Source organism: Carassius auratus, unplaced genomic scaffold, assembly GCF_003368295.1.
Source record: "Carassius auratus strain Wakin unplaced genomic scaffold, ASM336829v1 scaf_tig00032101, whole genome shotgun sequence".
NCBI classification, from domain to species: Eukaryota; Metazoa; Chordata; class Actinopteri; order Cypriniformes; family Cyprinidae; genus Carassius; species Carassius auratus.
In genome coordinates this window covers 42,545-67,941 of record NW_020525976.1, presented here as the reverse complement: position 1 = coordinate 67,941, position 25,397 = coordinate 42,545, and the positions used below count along the sequence as shown (strand labels likewise).

General features: G+C 36.5%; 2 protein-coding genes across 4 annotated transcripts in view; both read right to left on the bottom strand.

Annotated features, from left to right (window-relative positions):
- Positions 1–1,638: 1,638 nt before the first annotated feature.
- LOC113080821 (transmembrane protein 258) lies at positions 1,639–3,424 on the bottom strand. The gene is made up of 4 exons (XM_026252873.1): positions 3,333–3,424; positions 2,733–2,842; positions 2,500–2,628; positions 1,639–1,799 (listed from the first exon to the last, which is right to left on the bottom strand). Exons 1-3 carry the CDS (start codon positions 3,333–3,335, stop codon positions 2,502–2,504), a joined length of 240 nt encoding a protein of 79 aa, XP_026108658.1. The 5' UTR covers positions 3,336–3,424; the 3' UTR covers positions 1,639–1,799; positions 2,500–2,501.
- A 2,251-nt stretch (positions 3,425–5,675) lies between these two features.
- LOC113080822 (myelin regulatory factor-like) overlaps positions 5,676–25,397 on the bottom strand; it is a 32,770-nt gene continuing 13,048 nt past the window's right edge. The window contains exons 2-27 of one of the 3 annotated variants that reach the window (XM_026252875.1): positions 18,505–18,595; positions 18,119–18,406; positions 16,338–16,399; positions 15,944–16,166; positions 15,714–15,814; positions 15,516–15,630; positions 14,173–14,368; positions 14,013–14,089; positions 13,811–13,921; positions 12,977–13,067; positions 12,437–12,637; positions 12,141–12,249; positions 11,429–11,538; positions 11,188–11,348; positions 11,021–11,093; positions 10,336–10,418; positions 10,188–10,256; positions 10,004–10,099; positions 9,525–9,601; positions 9,340–9,441; positions 8,380–8,607; positions 7,515–7,608; positions 7,368–7,430; positions 6,721–6,826; positions 6,568–6,642; positions 5,676–6,331 (exon numbers count right to left, since the gene is read on the bottom strand). In XM_026252875.1, the coding sequence (XP_026108660.1) occupies positions 6,248–6,331; positions 6,568–6,642; positions 6,721–6,826; positions 7,368–7,430; positions 7,515–7,608; positions 8,380–8,607; positions 9,340–9,441; positions 9,525–9,601; positions 10,004–10,099; positions 10,188–10,256; positions 10,336–10,418; positions 11,021–11,093; positions 11,188–11,348; positions 11,429–11,538; positions 12,141–12,249; positions 12,437–12,637; positions 12,977–13,067; positions 13,811–13,921; positions 14,013–14,089; positions 14,173–14,368; positions 15,516–15,630; positions 15,714–15,814; positions 15,944–16,166; positions 16,338–16,399; positions 18,119–18,406; positions 18,505–18,595 (3,086 nt within the window). In that variant the 3' untranslated portion in view covers positions 5,676–6,247. Of the gene's footprint in view, positions 6,332–6,567; positions 6,643–6,720; positions 6,827–7,367; positions 7,431–7,514; positions 7,609–8,379; positions 8,608–9,339; positions 9,442–9,524; positions 9,602–10,003; positions 10,100–10,187; positions 10,257–10,335; positions 10,419–11,020; positions 11,094–11,187; positions 11,349–11,428; positions 11,539–12,140; positions 12,250–12,436; positions 12,638–12,967; positions 13,068–13,810; positions 13,922–14,012; positions 14,090–14,172; positions 14,369–15,515; positions 15,631–15,713; positions 15,815–15,943; positions 16,167–16,337; positions 16,400–18,118; positions 18,407–18,504; positions 18,596–25,397 lie in introns of all 3 variants that reach the window. The other 2 variants (XM_026252874.1, XM_026252876.1) reach the window with 2 other exon arrangements.

Below are 25,397 nucleotides of genomic sequence, written 5' to 3'. Positions count from 1 at the left end.
CATTTGATCCTACGAGAGATTTCGTTTGCCCTTTGAAACGACGAGTGAAATTTGGTCTGAGAAATTGTGTATGATTTATGTTTTTTGTGTATCATGCCCATTTAAAAACATTTTTATTTGTAATATAACACACAAACTGACACCATTTCAGCATATTTCCAGTAAATTTATGGACGGAGCATTAACAAAGTGCCTCAGTGTTCACCCAACACTGCACAAAGTGAGTGAACAGCAGAGCGTCAGTGCACTTGTTTGCTGTAATAGAGATCATATTCTTCTGGTGTTGTACTAATAAACATTTTTCCACCGGCCTGATTCATGTCTCTGATGCTGTCTCAGGCCATCCCAGATGTAAATGAGTTTGTATTTCAGCAGACCCATTTGAGAAAGCAGAAAGATGAAAACCTGTGAAGCGGAAAGCTGCATGTTTGTTAGAAATAAATCCAACATCAAGGCGTTTAAACCGGCGCTTTCTGCTGAAATAGTTATCCTCATCTGAATCAGGAGAGAAATAATGCTCAGATCAAGCACCGTTTACAGGAGAAAACTGTCCAAAACATTTGAAAACAAATATGTGGATGGATTTTGAATGTGAGAGAACAACAGGAGATGGACTTCATCACTGGAGAAATCTTTATTATGGACTCATATTTTGGCCAGAAGCAACGGTTTTCAAGTTAAAACATCCCAAAGATGATTGTGTTGTTCTAGCATCACAAGATATTAACTGATGACTGGGATTACTTGTGATGTTTTTATCAGATGTTTAGACTCATTCTGACGGCACCTATTCACATCCATTGGTGAGCAAGTGATGGCAATGCCTACATTCTCCAAATCTGATCAAATTTCTTTTATTTGTCATGGCACGCGGCTGTAGTTGCTTTATCTCGGAGATCTCCACACCTGACAGACTTGTTTTATTCTGGTCAGTCAGATATAAGCTTGGATTGGGGTTTTACGCTCTATAAACCGCCTGCAAGACACAAATAGCAAGCTATGTTTTAAAATAAATCAGAGGATGAACACTAGGGACAACCTGTTGTTAATTAGGAAACGGAACAATAGATAAAAAATTAATATGTTCTCGCTCTCACCATCCAAGATGTAGGTGAGTTTGTGTTTCTTCATCAGATTTGGAGAAATGTAGCATTGCATCAGTTGCTCACCAATGGATGTGAATGGGTGCCGTCAGAATGAGAGTCCAAACAGCTGTTAACACATCACAATAATCCACAGCACTTCAGTCCATCAGTAAATGTGCATGAAGCAAAAAGCTGCATGATTGTAAGAAACAAATCAATAATTAATCAGATCAAGCACTGTTTGTCGATAAAGCACTTAAGACATAATGCAGTCAAGACATGACTGAAATATTCAAATTTTTTTGTATAATATATGTTCGCTATTAAAATATTTTAATTACATAATATCTTATTGTTTTTTAAAGCATGGAATAATTGAATGTGAATTGAACATACATTTACACAGTTCTTTATTCAGCGATACTTTAATACAATGTGACTTAAATGAGGTTAAACAATAAAAAAATCTAAATAGAGAGATTTAAATAAAGAAAATAATCCTCGAGAATGAAAACATGTCTAACAGTGGACACATCAATAAAAACAAGAATCGTTTTTGATTTTCTAACAAAAACAAGTTTTATTTGTGAAATATTAAGCCACAATCCCATCATGCCAGTGCAAACCCCCAGCGCTTCTGTGCTGAAGCCTGAAGTCCCAGAAAACACCTTCTGATCACCTTGGAATGTTTTCCTGTACATGTCATCCCACAACCTGACAAACACAAATACAACAAATATAATAACAGAAATCATGTCCAGTCTGGGAAATTCAGGCACTGTAAATACAGTCATTTCAAGGATAATATATATGAACCGATCAAGTTACAGACAGAGTTTATATACTTAACTAAAACCATAAACAAACAACAAAAAAAAGGAAATCTTTTTATAAAAAAAATAAAAAAAGTTTTTTTTGCCATTTAAACTGGTGTACTAAAATACAACTGAATTAAAAATTAATAAAAAAATGACACATAAATAAAAAATAAAGACAAAACTAGTAAAACTTCACCAAAAATTAAAATACAAATGATAAATTAAAACTAATGTATGGAAGCCTGTTTCTCCTGTTTTTGTTAGATGTGAGCCAAAATCATCACAATTAAAAGAACCAAAGATTTAAACTACTTCAGTCTGTGTGCAGTGAATTTATTTAATACACAAGTTTCACAATTTGAGTTGAATTACTGAAATAAACTTTTCCTCAACATTCTAATTTATTGAGAAGCACCTGCATACACACACACACACACACACACACACACACAGACTTTTCTCCTCCTCCCACCTGCACATTTATCTCTCAAGATTCTGACTTCTTGTGTAATATAAACCCAGAATTGCATGAAGTAGTAGTTTGAACAGTGAGGCTGCAATTATCTGATCCCATGAATGCAAAAAAAATCACTCACTTTCAGACATAAATGCCGACCCACAGTAAGAGGAACAGAACGCCGAAGCCCATGAAGAGCGAAGCCACCAGAGAAATCAGCAGCTCTTTGTACAGATCTCGCGTGTACTTCGTGGACGTCACTTCATATCTGACCGAGAGTCAAGGATGCAAATATACAAACACCTTTTCAGCTTCAGTTTACAGTCATATTTCTGATTCCTAAAATGCAGTTCTGTTGGTAGAGAAGGATACACAAAGAACCAGGCGGTGAAGAACATGCCGATGGCCATCAGTACTACAGTGAGGTGAGGAAACACTGCAGGGTTCACTGGACTGGTGTATCTAGTCATGGCTTCCAGCTCCTGCACAGAAAACCAGTCACACACTTACTGAACATCTGACATCAGACACCTGGACATGTCCAACAATGTGCTAAACAACACATAACAGCTAGAAACCAACAGTAAACATGGCATCAAGAGGCTGGAAAAGAACAGGCGTGTGAAAGTGCTGAACTGAAATTGATTACTGATAACTAAGAAACATCATTTATAAACAAATACGGTATGGTGTAACCTAAATTTAAATACTTCTCTCTGCATAACAACTATTGTATGTTCAGATCAAGTATCATGTATATATAAACATGTATATTATATTTTGTACAACGTTAATATCTGTCTGGAGTGCAAAGAAGGATTCAGCTAACTGTTGCTAACGGCTAAAGCTACCAAACTGAAGTAATTTAATAAGACAGATTCGATTAGAGAATATACTAGAAGCGCTATTTAGAGATTGAAGTCATTTCTGGACTCTCTATAGTAATTTGCTGTAAAATCATGCGTAATTTACCATCGTGTGACAGGTGAAGACAAAATTTGTCAGACCGCAAAAGGAGCAAAACAGCCACGTAAGTGAAGAGTGACCGGAAGAGGAGTGACTCACTGCACATTACAAAATAAAAGTCTCAACGATCCAATAGAACGATATTTATTTGTAAAAAGGAATATATATATATATATATATATATATATATATATATATATATATATATATATATGTATGTATGTATGTATGTATGTATGTATGTATGTATGTATATATATATATATATATATATATATATATATATATATATATATATATATATATATTTTTTTTTTTTTTTTTTAATGTAGTGGTCTTTTCATTATGGCTGTCACACAAAGACGAATTTAAATTTAGTATCCAGAATTTTATTTATTTATGCATCATGCTTGCATGCATTTGTATTATAGCATCAGTACACATACATGTCAAAAAAGTCATAGTCAAAAAAAGAAAATAAAAATAAGACAATATATTTGTGTAAGTGGTAAACGGGACGTTTCACCCCCCCCCCCCCCCAAAAAAAAGATATTTTAATCAAATTTGTTATGATTAACAGAGAACAAGCTAATCATAAATGTACGTGAAACATGCTATGAAACGAATCTAATGACGAGTAAAAAGAACAGAAATAAAGGATACTGTTGTACACAATGAAATATGAGTTACAACAAATAATAAAAACCAAACTGAATTCTCACAAGAACATTTAGAAGAGTTTTCATATATTACAGAGTTTTAAATGCCACAGATAACATTAGAAGAACAATATTTACAGTGCATAGTTTGCAAGTGCTTCCACAAGAGGCTGGTTTATTCATGACAGAATATGTGATGCTCCCAATGATTTTTTAAAAATAGCCATATATTAGATTTCTAAAGATCATTTCAAATGTTTAATACTCAGAATCAGTATCATGCATTAGTATGGCATTATGGAAATTTTAGTGCACAAAATTTTTAGTTAACACTCCTGGTTCTTGTCTTGATTTGACCACGACTAACACAATCACATATTACCCAGCCGTACAAAGACTACATTATGGCTTTCCTTACTGCTTTAAAATATTCAAACAGTATCTAGTACATCAAAATGTATGGTATACAAGGATAAGAAACAAACAAAGACAGTAAGACTCAAAATATGGTGTTGAAATGTACATAGTCCTGGATTACATGAAAGTCATTTTTCTTCTCCAAAGACAATGATATTAGTTTTGTTGTTTAGAAACACTGAAAGTTTAGGAAATTGTCTGACAAAATCTGTGAAAAACAACAGAGATCCACTCTAATTTTGAACACAATCATTAGTTATGGCTTAAAGCATAGTATGCAGAGCAGCATACTACGTGAATTCAAAACAATGCATTAAAAATGAAAGAATATACACTGTAAAAGAAGGAAAAGGAAAGAATAAAATAAAGTCAAAACTCAATTTTGCAGTGTTTCCTGACAGGTGTTTAAGATCCAGTGTTTGCTGTCGGTTCCAGTGAGAAGTCTATCCAGTTTAACAGAGACATCCAGTGACTTTTAGACAAATCCAGTAGTTGCTTTTATGGCTCCTGCTTTATTTTTATACACTGCTTTCTTTATATTTGTATCTTAACTGTTTCTCTCCAGTGAATGCGACAGCAGAACTGAGGCCTTTAACATAAAGACTCTGCCTGTTTATTATTAATAATAAAAATCCTTCATAGTGTTGTACAGTAGTTATGAGGAGTTTAACAAAAAATGAGGTAAACAACCTAATTTGTGTCTCATTAATAATGAGCTGGTGCAGTTAAAGCCATATCCAGTGTATAAATAGTCAGAGACCAAGAAAAATAAAAAGACTTGCATGCAGATGGTTCACTGTAAAGACTTGCATTAAGAATGAAAATGAATGCTTCTTGGCAGATTTGGAGAAATTTAGCATTAGCCATCAGAACGAGAGATTTCTTGCCAAAAATATCGTTCTGATGGCTATGAATCCATAATAACAATTCATCTAGTGATAAAGTCCTGTTGTTGTCTTACATCAAAATCCAGAGAGATATTTGTTTAGAATGGTTTTCAATTGTAAACGGTGCCTGATCTGTGCACATTCCTCTCCCGATTCAGATGATACAATTTCTTAACTGAAGAAAGCATTATTATGAATTATGGACTCATATTTTAGCTGGAAGCGATGTTTTGACATTAAAAGGATGCATTTGTTAAATTAACTGATGGACTGGAGTGGTGTGGATTATTGTGATGTTTTTATCAGCTGTTTGGACTATTATTCTGATGGCACCCATTCACTGTGAGCAAGTGATTTCTCCAAATCAGTTCTTATGAAGAAAAAACTCATCTACAATTTGGATGGCCTAAGGGGAAGTACATTTTCAGCAAATTAAAATTTTGGGGTGAACTATTGCTTCAAGATTCAAAAACACATCCAATTTAATGGCATTTAAAGGAAATGCAAATAATGTGCATTGCTGAATCATGCACAAAAGCAAGTTTTAAGAGGGTAAATTTGGTCATTTTAGATTTCATGTTGACTGCAAGAGCATTTTATGATATTACAGTCAATTTCACATAAAGACAGAGAGAAGCAGAGAGAAAAGACTGCAGAGTGTGAACTCCACCCAAAAGTCATGAACTGGTACCTGTTTATATTACATCCTGGCAAATCAAAAAGACAATGAATATATAAATGTTTGTGTGTATGTGTGCAAGTGTGTATATAAGAGTGATCTCTGAATAATTTTTTTTTAATGCTAATTTTCTTTTCATCTTGCACAAATATGCCTAGAACAAACACAGATAAGATGTCTTCATCAGCTCACTCAGATAAAACAGTCTTTGAATCTCTGGCGGTGATACGAGTGGACAGAGGAGAAGTTGAAGCTGAATATCATGAATCTTGACGCTGCTTAGCATGTGCTTTGAATGAGGAAACTGTACTCAGAGCACAGCGAGGACACATCGCCATCTTCATTGCTACATCCCGTTTGTCTCTGTAAATAAGAGAGAACAATGGTTAATTTATCAAACATGAAACACAGAGTCTTAACCATGCACAATAAAAATGCATGGCAGATCTTTTTCTAATAATACTGTGAAGTCTGATTCATTTTTGTGAACTGATTCTTTTGCACATTCCATGTGAATCAAGCAGTCATTTCTGGTTGGTGTCTGGTCAGGACACATTGAAAGAGCAAGAGATGAACCGTCATGTTTGAAGCTCACTCACTGAATGTGACACTCGAAAATAGTAGGTGACCTCTTGAAAAGGCGTAACAGGAAGTGACCACAGGTGGCTGGTCCCCTGTCAGAAAAGAGGTTTGCATGTTACAAGAGATTTGCAAAGTGCAACATCATAATAAACGGGGACCAGTAATCTCACCGCTGTATAAGCGCTCCGCTCTAGTGAGAAAGAAGCTTCTGGTTGATTTGGACAAAGTCGCCCCCTGGTGGCTCCACACTGCCACACCCAGACCTCGGAGGAGGAGCTTAAAGGACAACAAGAGATCTAAGATGAGTCAGAAGTGCATCAGGGGTGATTCTAGGGTCAGAGGATATTCGGGATTATCCCAGACATCTGTGATGTGTCTGAGGATATCCACTGATAAAAAAATGTCACCCTTAGGCCATCTTAAAGTTTGTTTCGTCATCAGAACAGGTTTGGAGAAATTTAGCATTACATCACTTGCTCATCAGTGGATCCTCTGCAGTGAATGGGTGCCGTCAGAATTAAGGAAGTGGAAGTGAGGAGGAAGTGTTATTATGGACTCGTATTTTGGACAGTTAAAATGTCCTGATGGATTTGTTTCTTATAAACAGTTTTTGCTTCAAAAGATGTTTACTGATGGACTGGTGTGGATTATTGTGATGTTTTATTCAGCTGTTTGGACTCTCATTCTGACGGCACCCATACACTGCAGAGGATCCAAGTGATGGCTCATTTTGTGAACTATTCCTTTTAGGCCTAATTTCTCATAAAACAATTCTCAATATTACTGGAGCAAAGCCTAAAACTGTGTTTATACTCACATCATGTGCAGAGTAACGGAAGACACAGATGAGTTTCTGTCTCCATTTAGAAACAGAGTGAAGCTGCAAACGAATAAAACGCATCAGCTCAGAAGCCTGAAACATCAGTATAATGTCAGTGAGATATTATGCAATCTGAACACACACCTGCAGCTCTCAGACGAGGAACAATCAAGCGTTCTGATCTCCTGATCCATCTCCACAATGTGAAGTTTGCTTAGACATGCTGCTGGATTTCCACCTGTGTGTAAAACAAACATTAAAAATTCATAATTTATTTGTGCTGATTTTGATGGAAATATAAGATTGAACAATGTTATGATGGTTTAAATAAATATTTCACGAGACCCTTTTATCTCACAGGAAAAAATAAAATACTTTCTAGTATTAGAGTAAGTAAATTTAATCTAGTGAATCTTTTCAATTAACTAAATTATAACTGATTCAGTGAGTTGTTTTATTTCACTTAAACATATTTACGCCAGTCTATGTGAGTCATGTTTCATATATTAATTATATTTTTATATATGTCGGTATATAATGCTATTTATTATCATGCATTATGCTGATAAATGTAACTGGCTAGATTTGTACTATATTTTTCTTCTTGATTTTAACAGCTGCTCTGATTGAAAAAAAAAAAATCACAGACATTGCAGAGAAAATACAGATATTAACTATTGTCAAAGGCAGGTTTATAAATGTAATTAAATATAAAAATGGAACAATAAAAAATATAATTAATAAATATTTTCAAAATGTAAATGAAATAATGTTTATTTTTAAGAGTAAAATAATTTAAAGCTACTCTGCAATGTTTTAAAAGGGTGATGATTTTTTTTTTCAAAGTAAATAAGTATATTAACTATAGTTATGATTTATTACTATAGTAATGATAATTAATTATAAAAAAGCAATTAAATCTGATTGAAAATAGTTTTCAAAAATTTAAATTAAATGTAATGCATAGTTTTACTTAAATAAAGATCTATATATATACGTGTGTCTGTACCCTGTGTGTTGATACTGCGCTGTCTGCGGGACGGTGGCTGTTGTCCACCAGGCAAGCGTTTGGTTGCTCCGCTCAGCTCTGGAGACTGAGGCGGCCGTTTGCTTTTACTGAGGAACAGAGGAGATGACGTGTGACTCAGGCGGTTCTTGTTCCGGCTGTCTTTGTCCAGTAAGCGAGACTTTGCCTTCTTGTTAATCGTGGCCTGGGTGGGAACGCCAGTGCTGGAGTCTGAGAGAGAGAGAGAGAGAGAGAGAGAGAGACAGAGAGAAACTATACTGTATAATATGAAAGGAAAGTTTGAATGAGCCCTTTTTGTATTCAATCCAACAAAAAGAGCAGTACAGAGAAGCTTTGATAAGATAATATGACAAGACATCACCGACTGTCAGTTTACTGATTCATTAATTCAATCATTCATCAAAATGATTTATTGATTCAACCTGAAAGAGAATTCGCAACTCATTTTACTCAAATAATGTGATGCACTTTTCTGAGTGAAACACTGGTCTTTTTAAACAAATGTAGAGTAAGACATGGAATAAAAAAGTAGTTCAATTTCAAGATCAAGGCATAATTGATAATACTTTACTTGAATGCATTATTAAAGTATACATAATTTGCATTATAATGCATTGTATATTTTCTTTGCATTGTATTACTTAAGTTAGAACGAATTATCATTTTTGCAGATTTGTTCCATCGAATATACTTTCTAAATGTGTAGCAATTAGAATATAAATATTATAATGTATAACATTTATTGTTTAGATTCTACAGTGCATTATAAGGTGTATTTCAAGGCATAATAATGCATTTAAATACTTCTTTAATGCATTAAATATAAAAGCTTCAAGTAAAGTGTTACAAAGTCATTTGTTTGAAACTGCTCTGATGGCTATCAATTCACAAACTTTCAGTTTGCCAAAAGTTGTCATTTGTCTGGTGACATTGGTGTCATACCGGGAGTGGATTGGTTGTTGCCTGGCAACAGACTGATAGTGGCTGATTGGTTGGTTGAGGCAGGTGTTGAATGATGACTGGACAACGATGGCGAGGTGGAGTCTGTAAACAGATGATGAATGTCTATCAAACTAATCATCAAAATATGCAAATACCACGTGCATTGTTTGAGTGTTTTCTGGCACCTGGTGAGAGAGTGGATGTGGTCACTCTGACAGAGGAGAAAGAAGTCTGAAGAGCCGAACCCACGGCAGAACGAGACCTGCCGAGACAAAGAGAGAAATGATCATATCAGAAAGAAAAAAAGACTTAATTATCTCAGTTGTTTCTTCCAGATTAAATGACAATAAATGGCTCAATCTTTGCTTAGATTTGCCAAGATATCAGTTTAAATCAAAAGTCAGAGATCTCAATATGAACCCAAACATTTCTCATCAATCCTCATTTTTCTCCTAAAGGATATTTTGAAACTAGTCTTTCTTTGAAAACATGACTCTATTTTAATCAAACTAATGCAAGCTTGGTGAACATAACGCATGCTTCTCAAAAACCTCTGAGCAATAAAATTTTCCTTTTTTGGAAAACGTAGGACTGGAAATCTTTCCGTGCTGTATGGGAAGATGAAGTGATAGAGAAACAGAGAGAAAGGAAGTGGACAGCATACCACAGACAAAAGGATGGACAGAATGTGACGGTTGCAGTGAGGAAGGGCGTCCACGAGACGAAGAGAAGGCAGCGGGACGCAGAGCTACAAACAACTCTGAGAGAAATGAGCAGCAGATCAAACGAGAGCATACAGAAATAAAGAGAAAGAGCTCTGAGCATGACGTGGTGACGCTGGTACATACCCCTCAACATCACTTATGCTTCCACGACGTTGAAGATTGAGCACATAGAGGATGGACATGGAGATGACACTACAGAACAGATGATAATGTGCATGAAACACTCAAAATATTCAGTCTATTGTTTGGGGAGAATGATTCCCTCCCTCACCTGAAGGTCATTATGATGACCAGCGCCAGGATGGTGCCCTGAATGAATCTGTGACTCAGGCAGCTCTGCTCCGGGTCGGACCGCTGCAGAAACAACAATCATCTCATCTCATCCCATCCAATTCTATTCCATCCCAGTCCAAATTATTCTATTACATTCCTCTCATCATATACCACCGATTCTGTGCAAATCCTATTCTTTATATTTGTATTCATATCCTATTCTATTAATCTATCCCATTCCATATGATTCTATTCGATCCTATATGATTTTATTCCATTCCATTTGATGCTATACTACCCAATTTGATTCTGCTTTATTCCATATAGGATTCTATCCCATTCAGTATAATTCTACTCCATTCCCCATGATTTATATCATATATGTTTCTATTGTATTCCATGAGATTCTATCCCATTCAATATGATTATATCTCATCCTACATGATTCTATTGCATTCAATATGATTCTTTCATTTCCAATATGATTAGTCACACAATAAACATCCTATTATTCAAGTATAATTTTAGTAACTGTTTTTATGAAAATCAACAATCTCAACACTGAGGTTGTTTTTTTTCACCTGCAATGAGATATATAACATCACATCTCATTTCATTCCATTCCATTATTGTTTTTAACATATTAATATTTTATTAAAGTGGAAGTCTGTTTTAAATCATACCTTGCTTCCTGGCTTAGCTGTTTTTTTCTTGAGTGGTCCACTTCCTGTTCTGCTAAAATAGCTTCCTGATTGGCTAAAAAAAAAGAGAGCATATTTCTTCAGACATTCTAAATTTGAAAGTAGTCAAACTGATGCATGTGTGAGTGCATGGCTTCATAAACACACACCTGACGGTTCCCCCGCTGACCGTGCTCTTCATACTGTCTAGTCGGCGCAGCTTTGCCAGCTTTCGGCTCCAGCGTTCAAGTTCGTCAATGCGAGTCTCCAGATTATCAGTGAGTTTGCAGAGCTCCTTCACTGCTCCCACGTTCTCCATAAAGATCCGCTCCTGCAGAATCAAACACACACATGAGAGCGAGGCAGGGAGACTGTGTGTGCATCTGTAAGAATGTGTTTGTGTGCTCATACTTTATTGACCACCAGTAGATTAGGGATGGTCTCTCCGTTAGCACACACCACGTCTCCTCCCTCCTTCACAGCCTCCGGCAGAATCTGCTGGACCTCCTGAGCGATGACCCCTGTAACACACACACACACACACACACACAACCTGTTAGCTGGACACACTAAGTTTCTGTTAAGCACTAGTTTTACAGTCCTAACTACTAGTGACTTGAAAGGAATGACCCTTTACGAAAAAATCTGTACTGGTCACATTTCACCCCATTTTTTCAAAAGGAGAAAATAAAAAATCATTAACAAACTAAAACTTTAAAAAATAAATGTTTTTCATAATTGAAATAAAGCTGATGTAAAATAAAATCTAAATATTAGATTTTTTTTTTTTTTTACTAAAATGACTAAAATCAAAAACAAAGAAAAATGAAGCCAAATAGAACAAAATACCTGAAAACTGAAAATATAAAAATAAAAATCGAATTCAAAAGAGTACTATAAACAATACTAAAATAAAGACTTATTTTGCATTAATTTCAGTAAAACTATTTTTTATTTTTTTCAATTTAACATCATTTTCATCACAGCCAAGCATATTTTCACCAACACGAGTTATCATTACCGTCCAGATACAGTGATGACACATTTAGTTTTCTTTTAATTTTAGGGTGAAATATCACCCCGATCGGGAATTTAAACTGGGATTGATCTGTGTGGACAGTACCAGTCTCAGAAGTGGCATCAATGCCCACGGTGGCTGCAAACTCAGGCTTATACTGATAGTGCACCAGCCTCATTTGGGAAATCCTCCTCAGGTTATCAGTGGTGTCCACCTGGAGAAAGAGAGAAAAAGAATGAGAGATACCTGTGGACTGTAAATGAATAAACGAATGCAGCTAAATTACTACAATATGAAAACATGACATTTGTGCCATTAAAAATGTTTGTATAGTGGTTCAATGTTCTTAATTGTCAAAACGGTCCTATAGCATGTGTAAGGAGAGATATGCACACACATACCTCCTTTACATTCTCCTTGGCTCTAATATCAGAAGGGTGCACAAGGGAACCCATGACCTTCACATTGCCATGGATAACCAGAGCCTCATCCGGCCGGTCTGTATTGATGCCCACCCGGCCGTGATGATACACCGAGTCCTGCAGCTGCCCTCTCTGCCACAACACTTCACTGTCACTCTCAAACTGACCCGGGTTAGACGCCTGAGAGACAGAGAAACAAAGAAGGAAAGACAGGATTAAGTAACAGAACAATGATTTAAGTAACCGGCTGAGAAGGGAAGGTGTTACTGCAAATTCAATTGCCTTACACGTAAAGCTTCAAATAAATATTTCGCACACAATTAAGATTGATGATGTCTTCAGAAGTTTTATTTCTCAAACAGTCAAAAATGGCATCGCAGAAACTATTACTAAGACAAAAGTAAATCAAATGCAAATGCAACAAGTAATAGTGATAGGTCAGAGATGGATGGCACACAGAAACAAGTTGTGATTGGAGGAGGTCGATCAGACAGATCTGACCAGACTGACAGCGGTTACCCTGACGATGATCCTCTCGGAGACTTGAGCCGCCACAGTGTAGCTCTGACTGTGACAATGAGCCTGAAGAGCAACCACCAGCATGAAGTACCTACACAAAATACACATGCAAGCGTTTTTAATGAAAAATCATAAGAGGATTAGAGGGATATTCTGTGTTATTTTCATCTTGTGGTATATCAGTATCGACGGTATTTGGAGAAATGTAGCATTGCATCACTTGCTCCCCAATGGATCCTGTGTAGTGAATGGGTGCCGTCAGAATGAGAGTTCAAATAGCTGATAAAAACATAACAAGTAATCCACTCCAGTCCATCGATTAACGTTTTGTGAATTGAAAAGCTGTGTTTTTTTAAGAAACAAATCCATCATCCACATTTTAACTTTAAACCATTGCTTCTGACCAAAATATGAGTCCATAATCAACAAAAATGCTTCCTCCAGTGAAAAAAATCCATCTCTTTTGTCCTCTCACATCAAAATAGACTGACATATTTGTTAAGATCTCTTTCGGACTATTTTTGCTTGTCAACTTTGGTTGACTTGTGCATATTTCTCTCCTGATTCAGACGATATGTTTTTTTTTTTCATGGGATAAAGCAATATTATGGATAGAGGTTTTTATGGATTTTACTCCACAAGTCTTTAACTGATGGACTGGAGTGGTGTGGATTATTGTGATGTTTTTATCAACTGTTTAAACTCTCATTCTGACGGCACCCATACACTTCCAAATCTCCAAACACATTTACATCTTGGATGGCCTGAGGGGGCAGTGAAAAAAGTTGTAAATAAACCTAGTTAGCATTATTTTATCATGGTTATATTTCATACCTCTGGTCAGGGTTCGGCTTGCCTTTCTTTCTCATGTTATTAGCTGTGGTCTCACTGAAATGGAGACGTCCCACCGTTACTTTGGTCACCTGCTCTGGCGGCAATGTCACTCTATAAAACAAATAGTTTACATTTATGTCACAGGCCACCTCAAATCCACGCTCTTAACACATAATGTTAGTAAATATGGTGTAAAACTTACAACACTGGTTTAAAAGGTCTTTTGCTCCGGTCAGACTGTGACTGTTCCACATTAATGGACTGATTCATCGCTTCCAGCTGGAAGACACACAGATAAAACATACTAGAACAGGCAAGAGTTTATAGACAGTAGTGAAATGTTTTCTGGTTGTTTGGCTCACCTTGACCCCATTGAGTTTCAGGTAAAAGCATTCAATGGGCTGTAGCCCCTCACTGGTCTTGACATATTTGGGATCTCCTGGCATCCCGATGTACACGGTCACTTGGAAGTGGTTCTTCTTCTGACACACAAATGCATCATCAGCCAGGGAGAAGTTAAACCCCTTATCTGCATCCACCCTATATGTAGGCATCGGACTGGAGAGGCAGAAAGAGAAAACTAAAATTGCATGAAGAAAAGAGGGGTTGTAAAATATCTTTGTTACATCTATAAGAGGGAAAAATACCTAAATGAAAGTATATTATGATTTTTTTCTAATATTATTTAGATGATTTTTAAGATGATTTAGATACATTTTAAGATTACTGTCAAAAACAATATCAGTATCAAAATCTATTTCTAAATATATATATTTTTAATGTATTATATGTTATATATTAAATCATATAATATTTAAAATACATGTTAATTATTATAACTAATAATTATTTATTATCTAGTTTATTTTTTAGAAATAACTATTAAATAAATGAAAGTGATTACATTCAATCTATGTACTACAATAGTTCGGTGGTGTACATATTTATTTTTTTACATGATCTGTTGACACAAAAAATATTTAATATTTAAGTTTAGTAATGAATATTGATGTCATTGATTTTCTGTTAACTAAAATAAAATACAAATGTAATCGTATATATATATTACTATCAATGTTTTCAAAATAACTTTAACTGTTATTTTTATATTACAATTATATATATATATATATATATATATATATATATATATATATATATATATATATATATATATATATATATATATACACACACACACACATTCAATTATGTAAAATATAATAAATAAAATCTTTTTATTTTATGAATAATTATTAACATACATTTTAATTATTTTGTAAAATCCACAAGTTTTTTGTATGTAAATGTATAAAAATGTATGTAGAAATGAATTTTCATATGAAATTATTTCTATTCATCACAACAATTACAGAATGACCCATGTTCTAAGTTCTAAAAAGACTATATGGTGGTTCAAAACTTAAAGTCATGCCACTTGTGCCTGATCTTTCTCTCTCTGTTCATCCTCATTCCTCTTGTAAGCCAGATCTCTGCTCTCGCTCTCACTCCTACACGCTGTTCACCTCATAGGAATTCCCTGGCCTCTGCCATCTCTCTCTCTTCTGGTTCTTTTAGTACAGCCTGATACCTCCCTCCCTATACCCCATTAAATCCCAAACACACACTCTCGCCCTCAATGCATTTCTCATGGCTTTGTCATAAATCTAAATGCAGAGGTGGATAACTCCAAGGCAGCACCCACAGTTCTTTTCCACTGGAGTCGTATAATGTAGTCCATTTGTTCTGCTGGTGCGGCTGCCACTTTATACACTGGTAGTTTGGATCCAGGTATGAGTTTTCTGCATCCTGCATTAAACCTGTGAAAGCATGGACACGTTTACGTCATGTAGTTCTGAAAATGCAGTTGTGTTGAGGTATCTGTGTGTGTGTTTATGTGCACCTGGCTCTTGTTTGATGATGCCTGTGAGGATCTGAGAGTTGAGAGTGCTGTTGGGAGAGTCTGAATGTTTTCTCTTCTTTGTTGGATGCACGGGAATCCCACTGGAGAAACACAGAGCATTTATTTGTTGATGTGGAAAATAAATAATTTAGGTCATATTTTTAAAGTCCCCTGAGCAATGAAAGAGCAACCACTAAGCAATACAATGTTTCTCTGGTTCTCTGTCTTACTCTGGTCCTTGTGGATGTTGTAGGAGTTGATGAAGCATCTGACTCTGTTGCATGTCTCCGCCTCCGCTGCTGGCTGGACCAATCGAATACTGTGAGATCATAGGCTCTGGCTTAAGGTACATGTCCCGGTGCATGCTGGGATAGTGGGGGTGTGTAGGGAGAGGAGGAGGACTGGTCATGTGACACATGTTCTCGGGCGTCATTGTCCTGAGCATGTGTGGATCTAATGTGGAAATTAATAAACAGGCAGTCAGTTACATTTAATATTTTATAACATTTATGCATACGTTCTTATTCTTCCCCCTCTACACATTTACTGAAAATATATTTAAAATTCTGAAAGAATAACGAAACAACGTTCTGTGTATGTTGTTGGCTGGTGGACTGAACTAACCGTTGGCTTGCTGGGGTGAATATGGCTCTGAGCTGGAGTCAGGAGGGGACTCGGGTAGCGTTCTGCAAAAACAATAACATTAAATACATTTTATATGCATTAAACATATGCCAGCATGAGTGTCTGGTTGCCCTGCAGCTGCAAGGTACTCTGAGTGGGTTTTAATGTGCTCTCCTCAGCTCTCCTCAACAAGACTCGTGTTTTAGTTAGAAACCAATCAGAAAGCTCAATAACAACATAGCTGTTGCCTTCTTTTGGGCAACTGTATAAAACGGCATTAGTGATTGCTAAGTGTGTAAAGATGTATTTGGTACAGGTCTTTCAGTTCGGTACGCATGTGTACTGAACAAATACAGTGTTGTTTTAATTATTACTTATTACTCATATTATTACTTTTGATATGAAACAAAGTCTTTTAGATTTTCAGAAAATTCAAACAATAAATGATGTTTTTGATGCTATTTTTACCAACAAATACAAATTGTATAAGTTAGAAGTAGATGTGCAATTTACACTTTTTCATTATTTTCTTAAGATGAGTGTTGATTATTTTGTTTAAAAATAAATAGTAATTAAATTTAAATGTGGGCTTTGTTGTTAGTTGTAACCCTGTACTAATGTAAAAGAGCTCCCTAGTTTAAATCAGAATCTGAGGTAGATTTCTATCCCTAAACAAAATGTAAATACATGTTTTAAACCGAGGCATGTAGCGAAGCATCATGTTTGTGTACCGTTACACCCCTAGTGATTGCACAACTCCTCACAGGTTATCAGGCCTGACCCGTTGCGTCTCAGCACTTAGTCCCAGTTCACTCCTCCGTCTGTCTTACTCAGCCTTTATTTGAGCTGCGGAGGGTTATCTGAGGTCATTCAAGATAAAGAGGCGGGGCATATCAAAAGGGGTGGGGCAAACTATTTGACGGACTATGATTCTGAAATTGTGATGAAACGGCATTTGCTTACAGTAGCTTGAAACTATTTTACAGTATCATTAATTGGTAGCCAATTTGTATGAATTTGTATCTCTTCATACGTTCTGCTTATGTCCTATGAGGGTTAGATTTAAGGGTGAATATTTTTTCTAAGCTTGTAAGCATTCATAGCAAATTGTAAAAACATTGTGCTTTCTCATGATAAGTTTGAATCTATTCTACTCATACTTGACGTACTATGATTCTTGTTGTGATGAAACTGTGCTTTATCGCCCAAGACAATTTATAACTATTTTATGTTATCGGGAAGTGGTGTCTAATACACATGAATTTGTATGTTTTTTTATGACTCTCCGGGCACTTTCTCTTAGAGCCTTCAGCAAACTTCCAAGCTGGCTATATTCATATATAAATTAATAAATTATTATTAATATATCTAAACAATCTTATACTAATCTAAATTGAAATGTAATTTTTTTTATTAAGAAAATACAATAAATGAAACATAATAATTATAATAATAAATATTTTTTTGATTTTACTTGTTTTAATCATGCAACTTTGTTGTAAAATAATAAATATTAAATTATTCTATGAATCTGTACGTTTTCGTACGTTCTGCTTATTACCCACTGACAGTTAGCTTTAGAAGTGGACCTATATGCTTATGTTTGTTTTGTTGTTTTTTTCTGAAAAATCTGTTATAAATTCATTCAGAATGTTCTCATTAGAAAAATGTGGCCATAAAAGCAAAAATACAGCAAAAGGTAAAATAAAATAAAAAAAAGTAGAATGTGAAAAATCCATCTGTCGACACATTTGCTCCTTTCTGCTGTCTCTTTCTCTTACCCCGGGGCGTACTGTCCGTGGTGGTCTGGTTTGACGTGTGTCTGTTGGTGTTGGGGTGTTTGGCTCTGCTGTTGCCCCAGACAGGGGTAGTTCTGTCTGAGGTGGCTCAGTGGGGGTGGAGGTGGATAGGGGTTTTGGCAGGGCTGGGGCAGAGGCAGAGACAGGACGGTGCCCTGGCGTAGGGGAATGGGTGGGCTCACGCCACACCCTACCCCCCCTGAAGAGGATGCCCCGGCCGGGGGCGAGGGATACTGAGGTCCTGGGGTGCTGTGGACCTCTGTGAAACAACTAGAGGAGAAAAAACATGATTTATTATCATCAAAATAAGCCCAACATCAGAAAAAATTAGGTTTACTGAGTGGTACAAGCTGTTTCCAGATTCTTACATATCAGTGCTGTCGTCCTCTTTGCTGATGTATTCCTCCAAGATACTCGTGTCAATGTTTGTTGGCTCCAAAGAGCTGTTAATATCATGACCTGCAAGGGAGAGAGAGGGAGAGAGAGGAACAGAAAGGTAGAAGAAGAGAGTGAGAGAGGAGGATGAGTATCGTGTTTCTACAGTGATTTAAAAAAACAGTTTCAAAACACGTCTTATTCCAAATCCAACAAGAAAAGCTTTGTGTGGCTTGCAACACTTCTGATCATTTGTTTGATAGTTTAATAGCCAGATTGGTGAGGGATCACAGATGACTCACAGACAACTCAAATCACAGACAACTCAAAAGGAAGCTCACTTACGAAAAAGGTTTTCTTTTTTATACTGCATTAAAATATGGCTTTTCACTCTCCTCCCATCCATACCTCTCTATGTATCTGCCCCCTTTCTCTAGCTCTTTACCAAATCTCTCCAAATCTCCCCCACATGACCCATCGCTGTAATAACTCGAGTGCAACACCTGCAAAAGGTCACTCTCACCCGGGCCGACTGACCCTGCACACTCAACCCAAATAAAGCACATTTTCTTTGATAATCTCTTGCATAATCGTTCTCTTTATGCATTGTATAATAGGCTATATTTAAAAAGAGGCATGTGCATGTTTTTGGGTTAATGAATTAAAATACAACAAATATATTAGGGATGTAATGATACAAATTTTTCAGAACCGATCCGATCCGATACCAGAAATTCTGAGTATCGGCCAATTCTGATCCGATGCGATCTGACACAATACCAGTGCAGTTTTTTGTTTTAAAATCAATGCAGAACTTCTATACTTCTGTGGGTTGACCTGATCATCACTCTGCTAAATACAGACAACTTCGTTGTTGTCCAAAGTGGTTTTGTTCCCCCTTTTGTTCCTTAGTTGCTTTGGATTAAGTGCCCGCTAAATGCATAAATGTAAATGAGGAATGAATGCAATCACAGAAGTGCAAGTTTCAACAACAGGTAGCCTCCAGATATGTGAATTACACAAAGAAAGCAAGGCAAGGCAGCAAAGGATGGAGAGAATGAGGGGAATCAGCCTCAAGGTCAGGCGGAGGTGTAGTCGGGTATGTAGAGACCCCCACTAAACCCCTTTCTTTCTCTCTTTGATAGATTAGGCCACTAACGAAGACGGAATGTGAAGAATTCCAGTGTTAGTGTTGGGAAAACTCTCTGGTCCACCAGCCTCCCACAGCCGAAGAGGGTTCACATCCCGCCCCAGTGGATATCCGACCTAGACAGCACCATTTACAGAAAGCCAACACAATCGTGACTCCCAAAAATATCCCAAAACAGTTTCCAATAACTTTTTATGGTGGCCAATTAACAGTTTTGACTTCTGATCCACCCGTGAAACGTCATGGATCATTTCTGTGGATGTGTGTTCATTTCTGTGGATCCATTTATAAGCTGTTATAAGCCTGTCAGTGTATATTTACACCAGGAATAAACCAAGAGTCGAACCAATCTCTTCTCATAAGCTATTTGAGTTATTGCAACTGTGCTTTAAAAAATAAATCTATACATGTTTGTAAAAAATGAGTGCTCTGCGGGTAAAACCAGCACTTATGTAATGTTTGGAGGTACAGCGGTTGAGCTCTTTATTCGGACAGTTTTATGAGTGTGCCAGCAAGGCAGGGAGATACAGAGAAGGATGATTTTACTAAATAAGATCCAGATGTTTCCATCCTCCTGTGTTAATCTGCCAGGCCAGCGCTGATAACGGCTGCAAGATTGACTGACGGGAACGAGAGAGGGGGAGAGAGTGAGAGGGCAATGTTGTAGGACAGAAAAAGAGAAGGAGGTGATTTTAACAAACAGAAGAGAAACACATGCTTTGTACTGTTTTGTAAATGCATCACCGAGGGGCCAAACTAAAACCACTCCCTTGAGAACTTCATTAATCACAGTCAACTATATACCACACATCCCGTCCTCCATCTCTCTCTCTATCTCTCTTTACCTCCCTGTGTACTCTACACATACATATATGCCCTTGCTCTCTACATCTTTGCCTGTGAAACTGATTATTGTATGCGAGATCTTATGCATGTTAATCATTAAGCTCTAATTCACACCAGAGTAAAGTATGATAGAGCGAAGTCCATTATATTATCAAACGGTAAACACTACCCACAATGCCCTGGGTTCCTCAGAAAGACCAAAACACACACACATCATCACTGTGATCAATACAGCATTCATTTGAGTATCCACACAGTTACAGAGGAAAACATTCACTCAATCATTGACCTGATGAGAGAACTGTAAAATCAGACAAAACTTTGACCTGATATCGTCACAAGGCTCAAGACAATCTAAAAATGAAAATACGTTTTCATTTTTTAATGACATTCAAATGTTTTATGTTTATGTTTTAGTTTATTTGTTTGATTTTGTCACTTTTATCATTGTTATTATTTTTAAACGTCTATACCGTTTTTAATGATCTTATTTCAGTTTTTTCAGTAATTTTCATTCAAGTAAAAACTAAATAAAAATAAGAAAGAATTTACAGAAAATTTGCCAAAATTACAATTACTTGAATATATTTTATATTTAATTTAATTTTAGTTAAAGTTTATTTCAATTCATTGCTTTTTATGTTTTCAGATTTAAAACTGTAATTAACCTGCTTTTAACTGTTCAATACTGATATTAATATGTCCAAACCTGTGGTGTAATGTAAGGAATTAATAATACTTTGTTACAGTACTTAAGAATTTATTTGGGAGAATCTGTACTTTATATTTCTGTCAACTTTCATTTTTGCTCCACTATATTTCCTAATTAAAATACAATTTTATATACTTTTACTCCACAAAGCATATTTATTACTTTATTTATTACTATTAAAATGCATTTAGAATCATCAAAATTCAAAGCATTTTAGACTTTTTTTTTTTAGATTAGATTAGTTTCAACTTTATTATCATTGCACATTTTTCACCATCCAGTTAGGCACATCAACCATAACTCAAAAACAGCCAGAAACCTTGGAGTTATGATTGATGATAAGCTGACTTTCTCAGACCACATTGTTAAAAACTGTCCGATCCTGCAGATTTGCTTTATTCAACATCAAGAAGATCAAGCTGTTTCTTTGGGAACATGCTGCACAACTCCTTGTTCAAGCTCTTGTTGTGTCCAGGCTGGACTATTGCAATGCCCTCTTGGCAGGTCTTCCAGCCAATTCTATCAAACCTTTACAATTAATTCAGAATGCAGCAGCAAGATTAATTTTTAATGAGCCAAAAAGAATACACGTCACACCTCTGTTTATCAATTTGCACTGGCTCTGCACCCCTTTACCTAAATTCACAACTTCAGACTTGTGTGCCTCTAGAAGCTTGCGTTCTGCAAGTGAACGTCGCTTGGTTGTGCCATCCCAAAGAAGCACAATGTCACTTTTACGGACTTTTAAATTAAATGTTCCTCCTGGTGGAATGACCTCCCCAACTCAATCCGAGCAGCTGAGTCCTTAGCCATCTTCAAGAATCGGCTTAAAACACATCTCTTCCATCTTTATTTGACCCTCTAACTTTTACACTCACTATTCTTATTCTATTCTAAAAAAAAAATCGAACTATCTTTCTAATCTTTTTGTATATCTGTTTTCTTTTCATGTATTATACAATTAAAAAAAATAAAAAAGACCTCTAACAACAGCGTGCTCTATTCTTTTTCTACTCTATCTGTTTTTTGTTTATTTATTATATAATATAAAAGCCCTTGCCACGTGTACTGCGTTTAAGAAAACTGAGACTTGTTATAGCACTTGTATATCATTGCTCTTTTGTTGTTTTTGACTGCTTCTATTATCCTCATGTGTAAGTCGCTTTGGATAAAACATGTACAGTGGGTACGGAAAGTATTCAGACCTCCTTAAATTTTTCACTCTTTGTTATATTGCAGCCATTTGCTAGAATCATTTTAAGTTATTTTTTTTCTTCAATGTACACACAGCACCCCATATTGAGAGAAAAACACAGAATTGTTGACATTTTTGCAGATTTATAAAAATAAAAATAAAAACTGGAATATCACATGGTCCTAAGTATTCAGACCCTTTGCTGTGACACTCATAAATTTAACTCAGGTCCTGTCCATTTCTTCTGATCATCCATGTTTGGGACAACCAGAACCCTTCATAGAGCTGGCCGCCCGGCCAAACTGAGCTTTCGGGGGAGAAGAGCCTTGGTGAGAGAGGTAAAGAAGAACCCAAAGATCACTGTGGCTGAGCTCCAGAGATGCAGTCAGGAGATGGGAGAAAGTTGTAGAAAGTCACCCATCACTGCAGCCCTCCACCAGTCGGGGCTTTATGGCAGAGTGACCCGACGGAAGCCTCTCCTCAGTGCAAGACACATAAAAGCCCAATGGAGTTTGCTAAAAAACACCTGAAGGACTCTGGTCTTATGAGACCAAGATTGAACTTTTTTGTCTTAATTCTAAGCGGTGTGTGTGGAGAAAACCAGGCACTGCTCATCACCTGTCCTATACAGTCCCAATAGTGAAGCATGGTGGTGGCAGCTTCATGTGTGGGGTGTTTTTCAGCTGCAGGGACAGGACGACTGGTTGCAATCGAAAGAAAGATGAATGCAGCCAAGTACAGGGATATCCTGGACGAAAACCTTCTCCAGAGTGCTCAGGACCTCAGACTGGGCTGAAGGTTCACTTTCCAACAAGACAATGACCCTAAGCACACAGCTAAAATAATGAAGGAGTGGCTTCACAACAACTCCGTGACTGTTCTTGATTGGCCCAGCCAGAACCCTGACTTAAACCCAATTGAGCATCTATGGAGAGACCTGAAAAGGTCGGTCCACCAACGTTTACCATCCAACCTGACAGACCTGAGGATCTGCAAGGAGGAACAGCAGAGGATCCCCAAATCCAGGAGTGAAAAACTTGTTGCATCGTTTCCGAAAAGACTCATGGCTGTATTAGATCAAAAGGGTGCTTCTACTAAAAACTGAACAAAGGGTCTGAATACTTAGGACCATGTGATATTTCAGTTTTTCATTTTTAATAAATGTGCAATAAAGTCAACAATTCTGTGTTTTTCTGTCAATATGGGGTGCTGTGTGTGCATTAATGAGGAAAAAAATGAACTTATATGATTTTAGCAAATGGCTCCAATATAACAAAGAGTGAAAAATTTAAGGGGGTCTGAATACTTTCCGTACCCACTGTAAACTGAAACGAAATGCTGCTAATGCATAAAAAAGCCTCTCATGCTAACCCAAAGACACAAGATGGAAGAAACACAACCTTGCTATTCAAACTGTGTATAAACATTTTTTCAATTATGTATTTGCTCCTTTTCCATTTTGCATTTACTTTCAATACTAAGGTGTTTAATATTTAAACATTATTTTACATTTTAAAATGTACATTTTTATTTAACATACTTAAGTATAATAAATATCACATCCTTTAAAACTTTTACTCAAGTCATATTCTAAACACTGACTTCAACTTCTACCAAAGTCATTTTCTGAAAAGACATCTTTACTTTTACTTAAGTGTGGTTTTCAGGTCCTTGCACGACTGACCAAACCCAACATGATGTTGCTATCGATCTGCTAAGGAGTTCTGGGTGTTTTTAACATTGATATGCTGTTGCTAGGGTGTTGTGAGTGGTTGCTTACTACCTTAAAAGATTACGCCCCTAAGTCTCTATGATATGAAATGGTTTGGCTTCCTCTTTTAATCTTTCATTGCATTTGCAAGTCAAATCTATTAGAAAGGTAACAGCAATTTAGAGAATCATTCATGCTTTTAGTGCAAGTAATGCCGAATGAGTCACATGCTAAAACTTAACAATTAATATTGTTAAAGGTTTTTTCTTTTTTAGCAAACACCACTAATAATCTTGTCCATATCAATACACCATCTTATGAAAATGTTACACTGGTTTTCATATGTTCACTTAGAAATATACACATTCATTTACCATGCACACATATATATTGAAAAGAAAATGCATGAGGTCTGGCAATGTGAAAGGTAAATAGCAATAATCAATAAAAAAAAAAGCAATGCATATTACTCTCTACCAAAAAAAAAACAAAAAAACAAAAACAAAGTAGAAATGGGAGAAAGAGAGACATTACCTGTTCGAAGCCACAGCATTTTGTTTTAGGATAGAAACAAAACTGAAGTTGTGTGTCTATGACCCAGTACGTCTCTCATATCCTTCAAAACAACATACACCTTTCCGTCTTGGACCTCAGTTGGTGGGTCCAGGGTTACGCGAATGTGTGTGTGTGTGTGTGTTGTAATGCAGGATTAGGTCTCAGTCATGAGACAGAGCTGTACCAGGCCACCACACACAGTTCTGGTCGCCCACCAGCACTGAACACACCGGCCGACCTGAGCAGCTTACCTACTCTCCACGAACACGAGAGAGGGAATGATAGAGCGCTAAAGAGCAATGAATGTTCTCATACTGTCAGCAAAGGAAGGAAACATGTAAAAGTCGGGTAACAATAAGGAATTCAAGGAATGATACATTTTCATACAGCAACAGTCCCACATGCTTAATCACCACTGCCAATATCTCAGCCCAATTTAAACCCCAGCACCCCAGATTAATCCCTACTATCAGCCGAGTCACTGGCCAGATAATCTGGTGTGGTCTGACCAGCCACATGAGTTTACATCTCCTATTTAAAAAAAATATCTGCATATGTTACTAGCATTGTTTTAAGCGGCAGAATCTATGCCGCTGAATCTCCATCACCATGGGCAAAGAAATTAGATTTTATTCCAGTCAGATTTGCACACAAATCATAGCGTTCCAATAAAAGGAATGACGTGGGAATCGGATCATGGTCACCTGAAATGTGGAA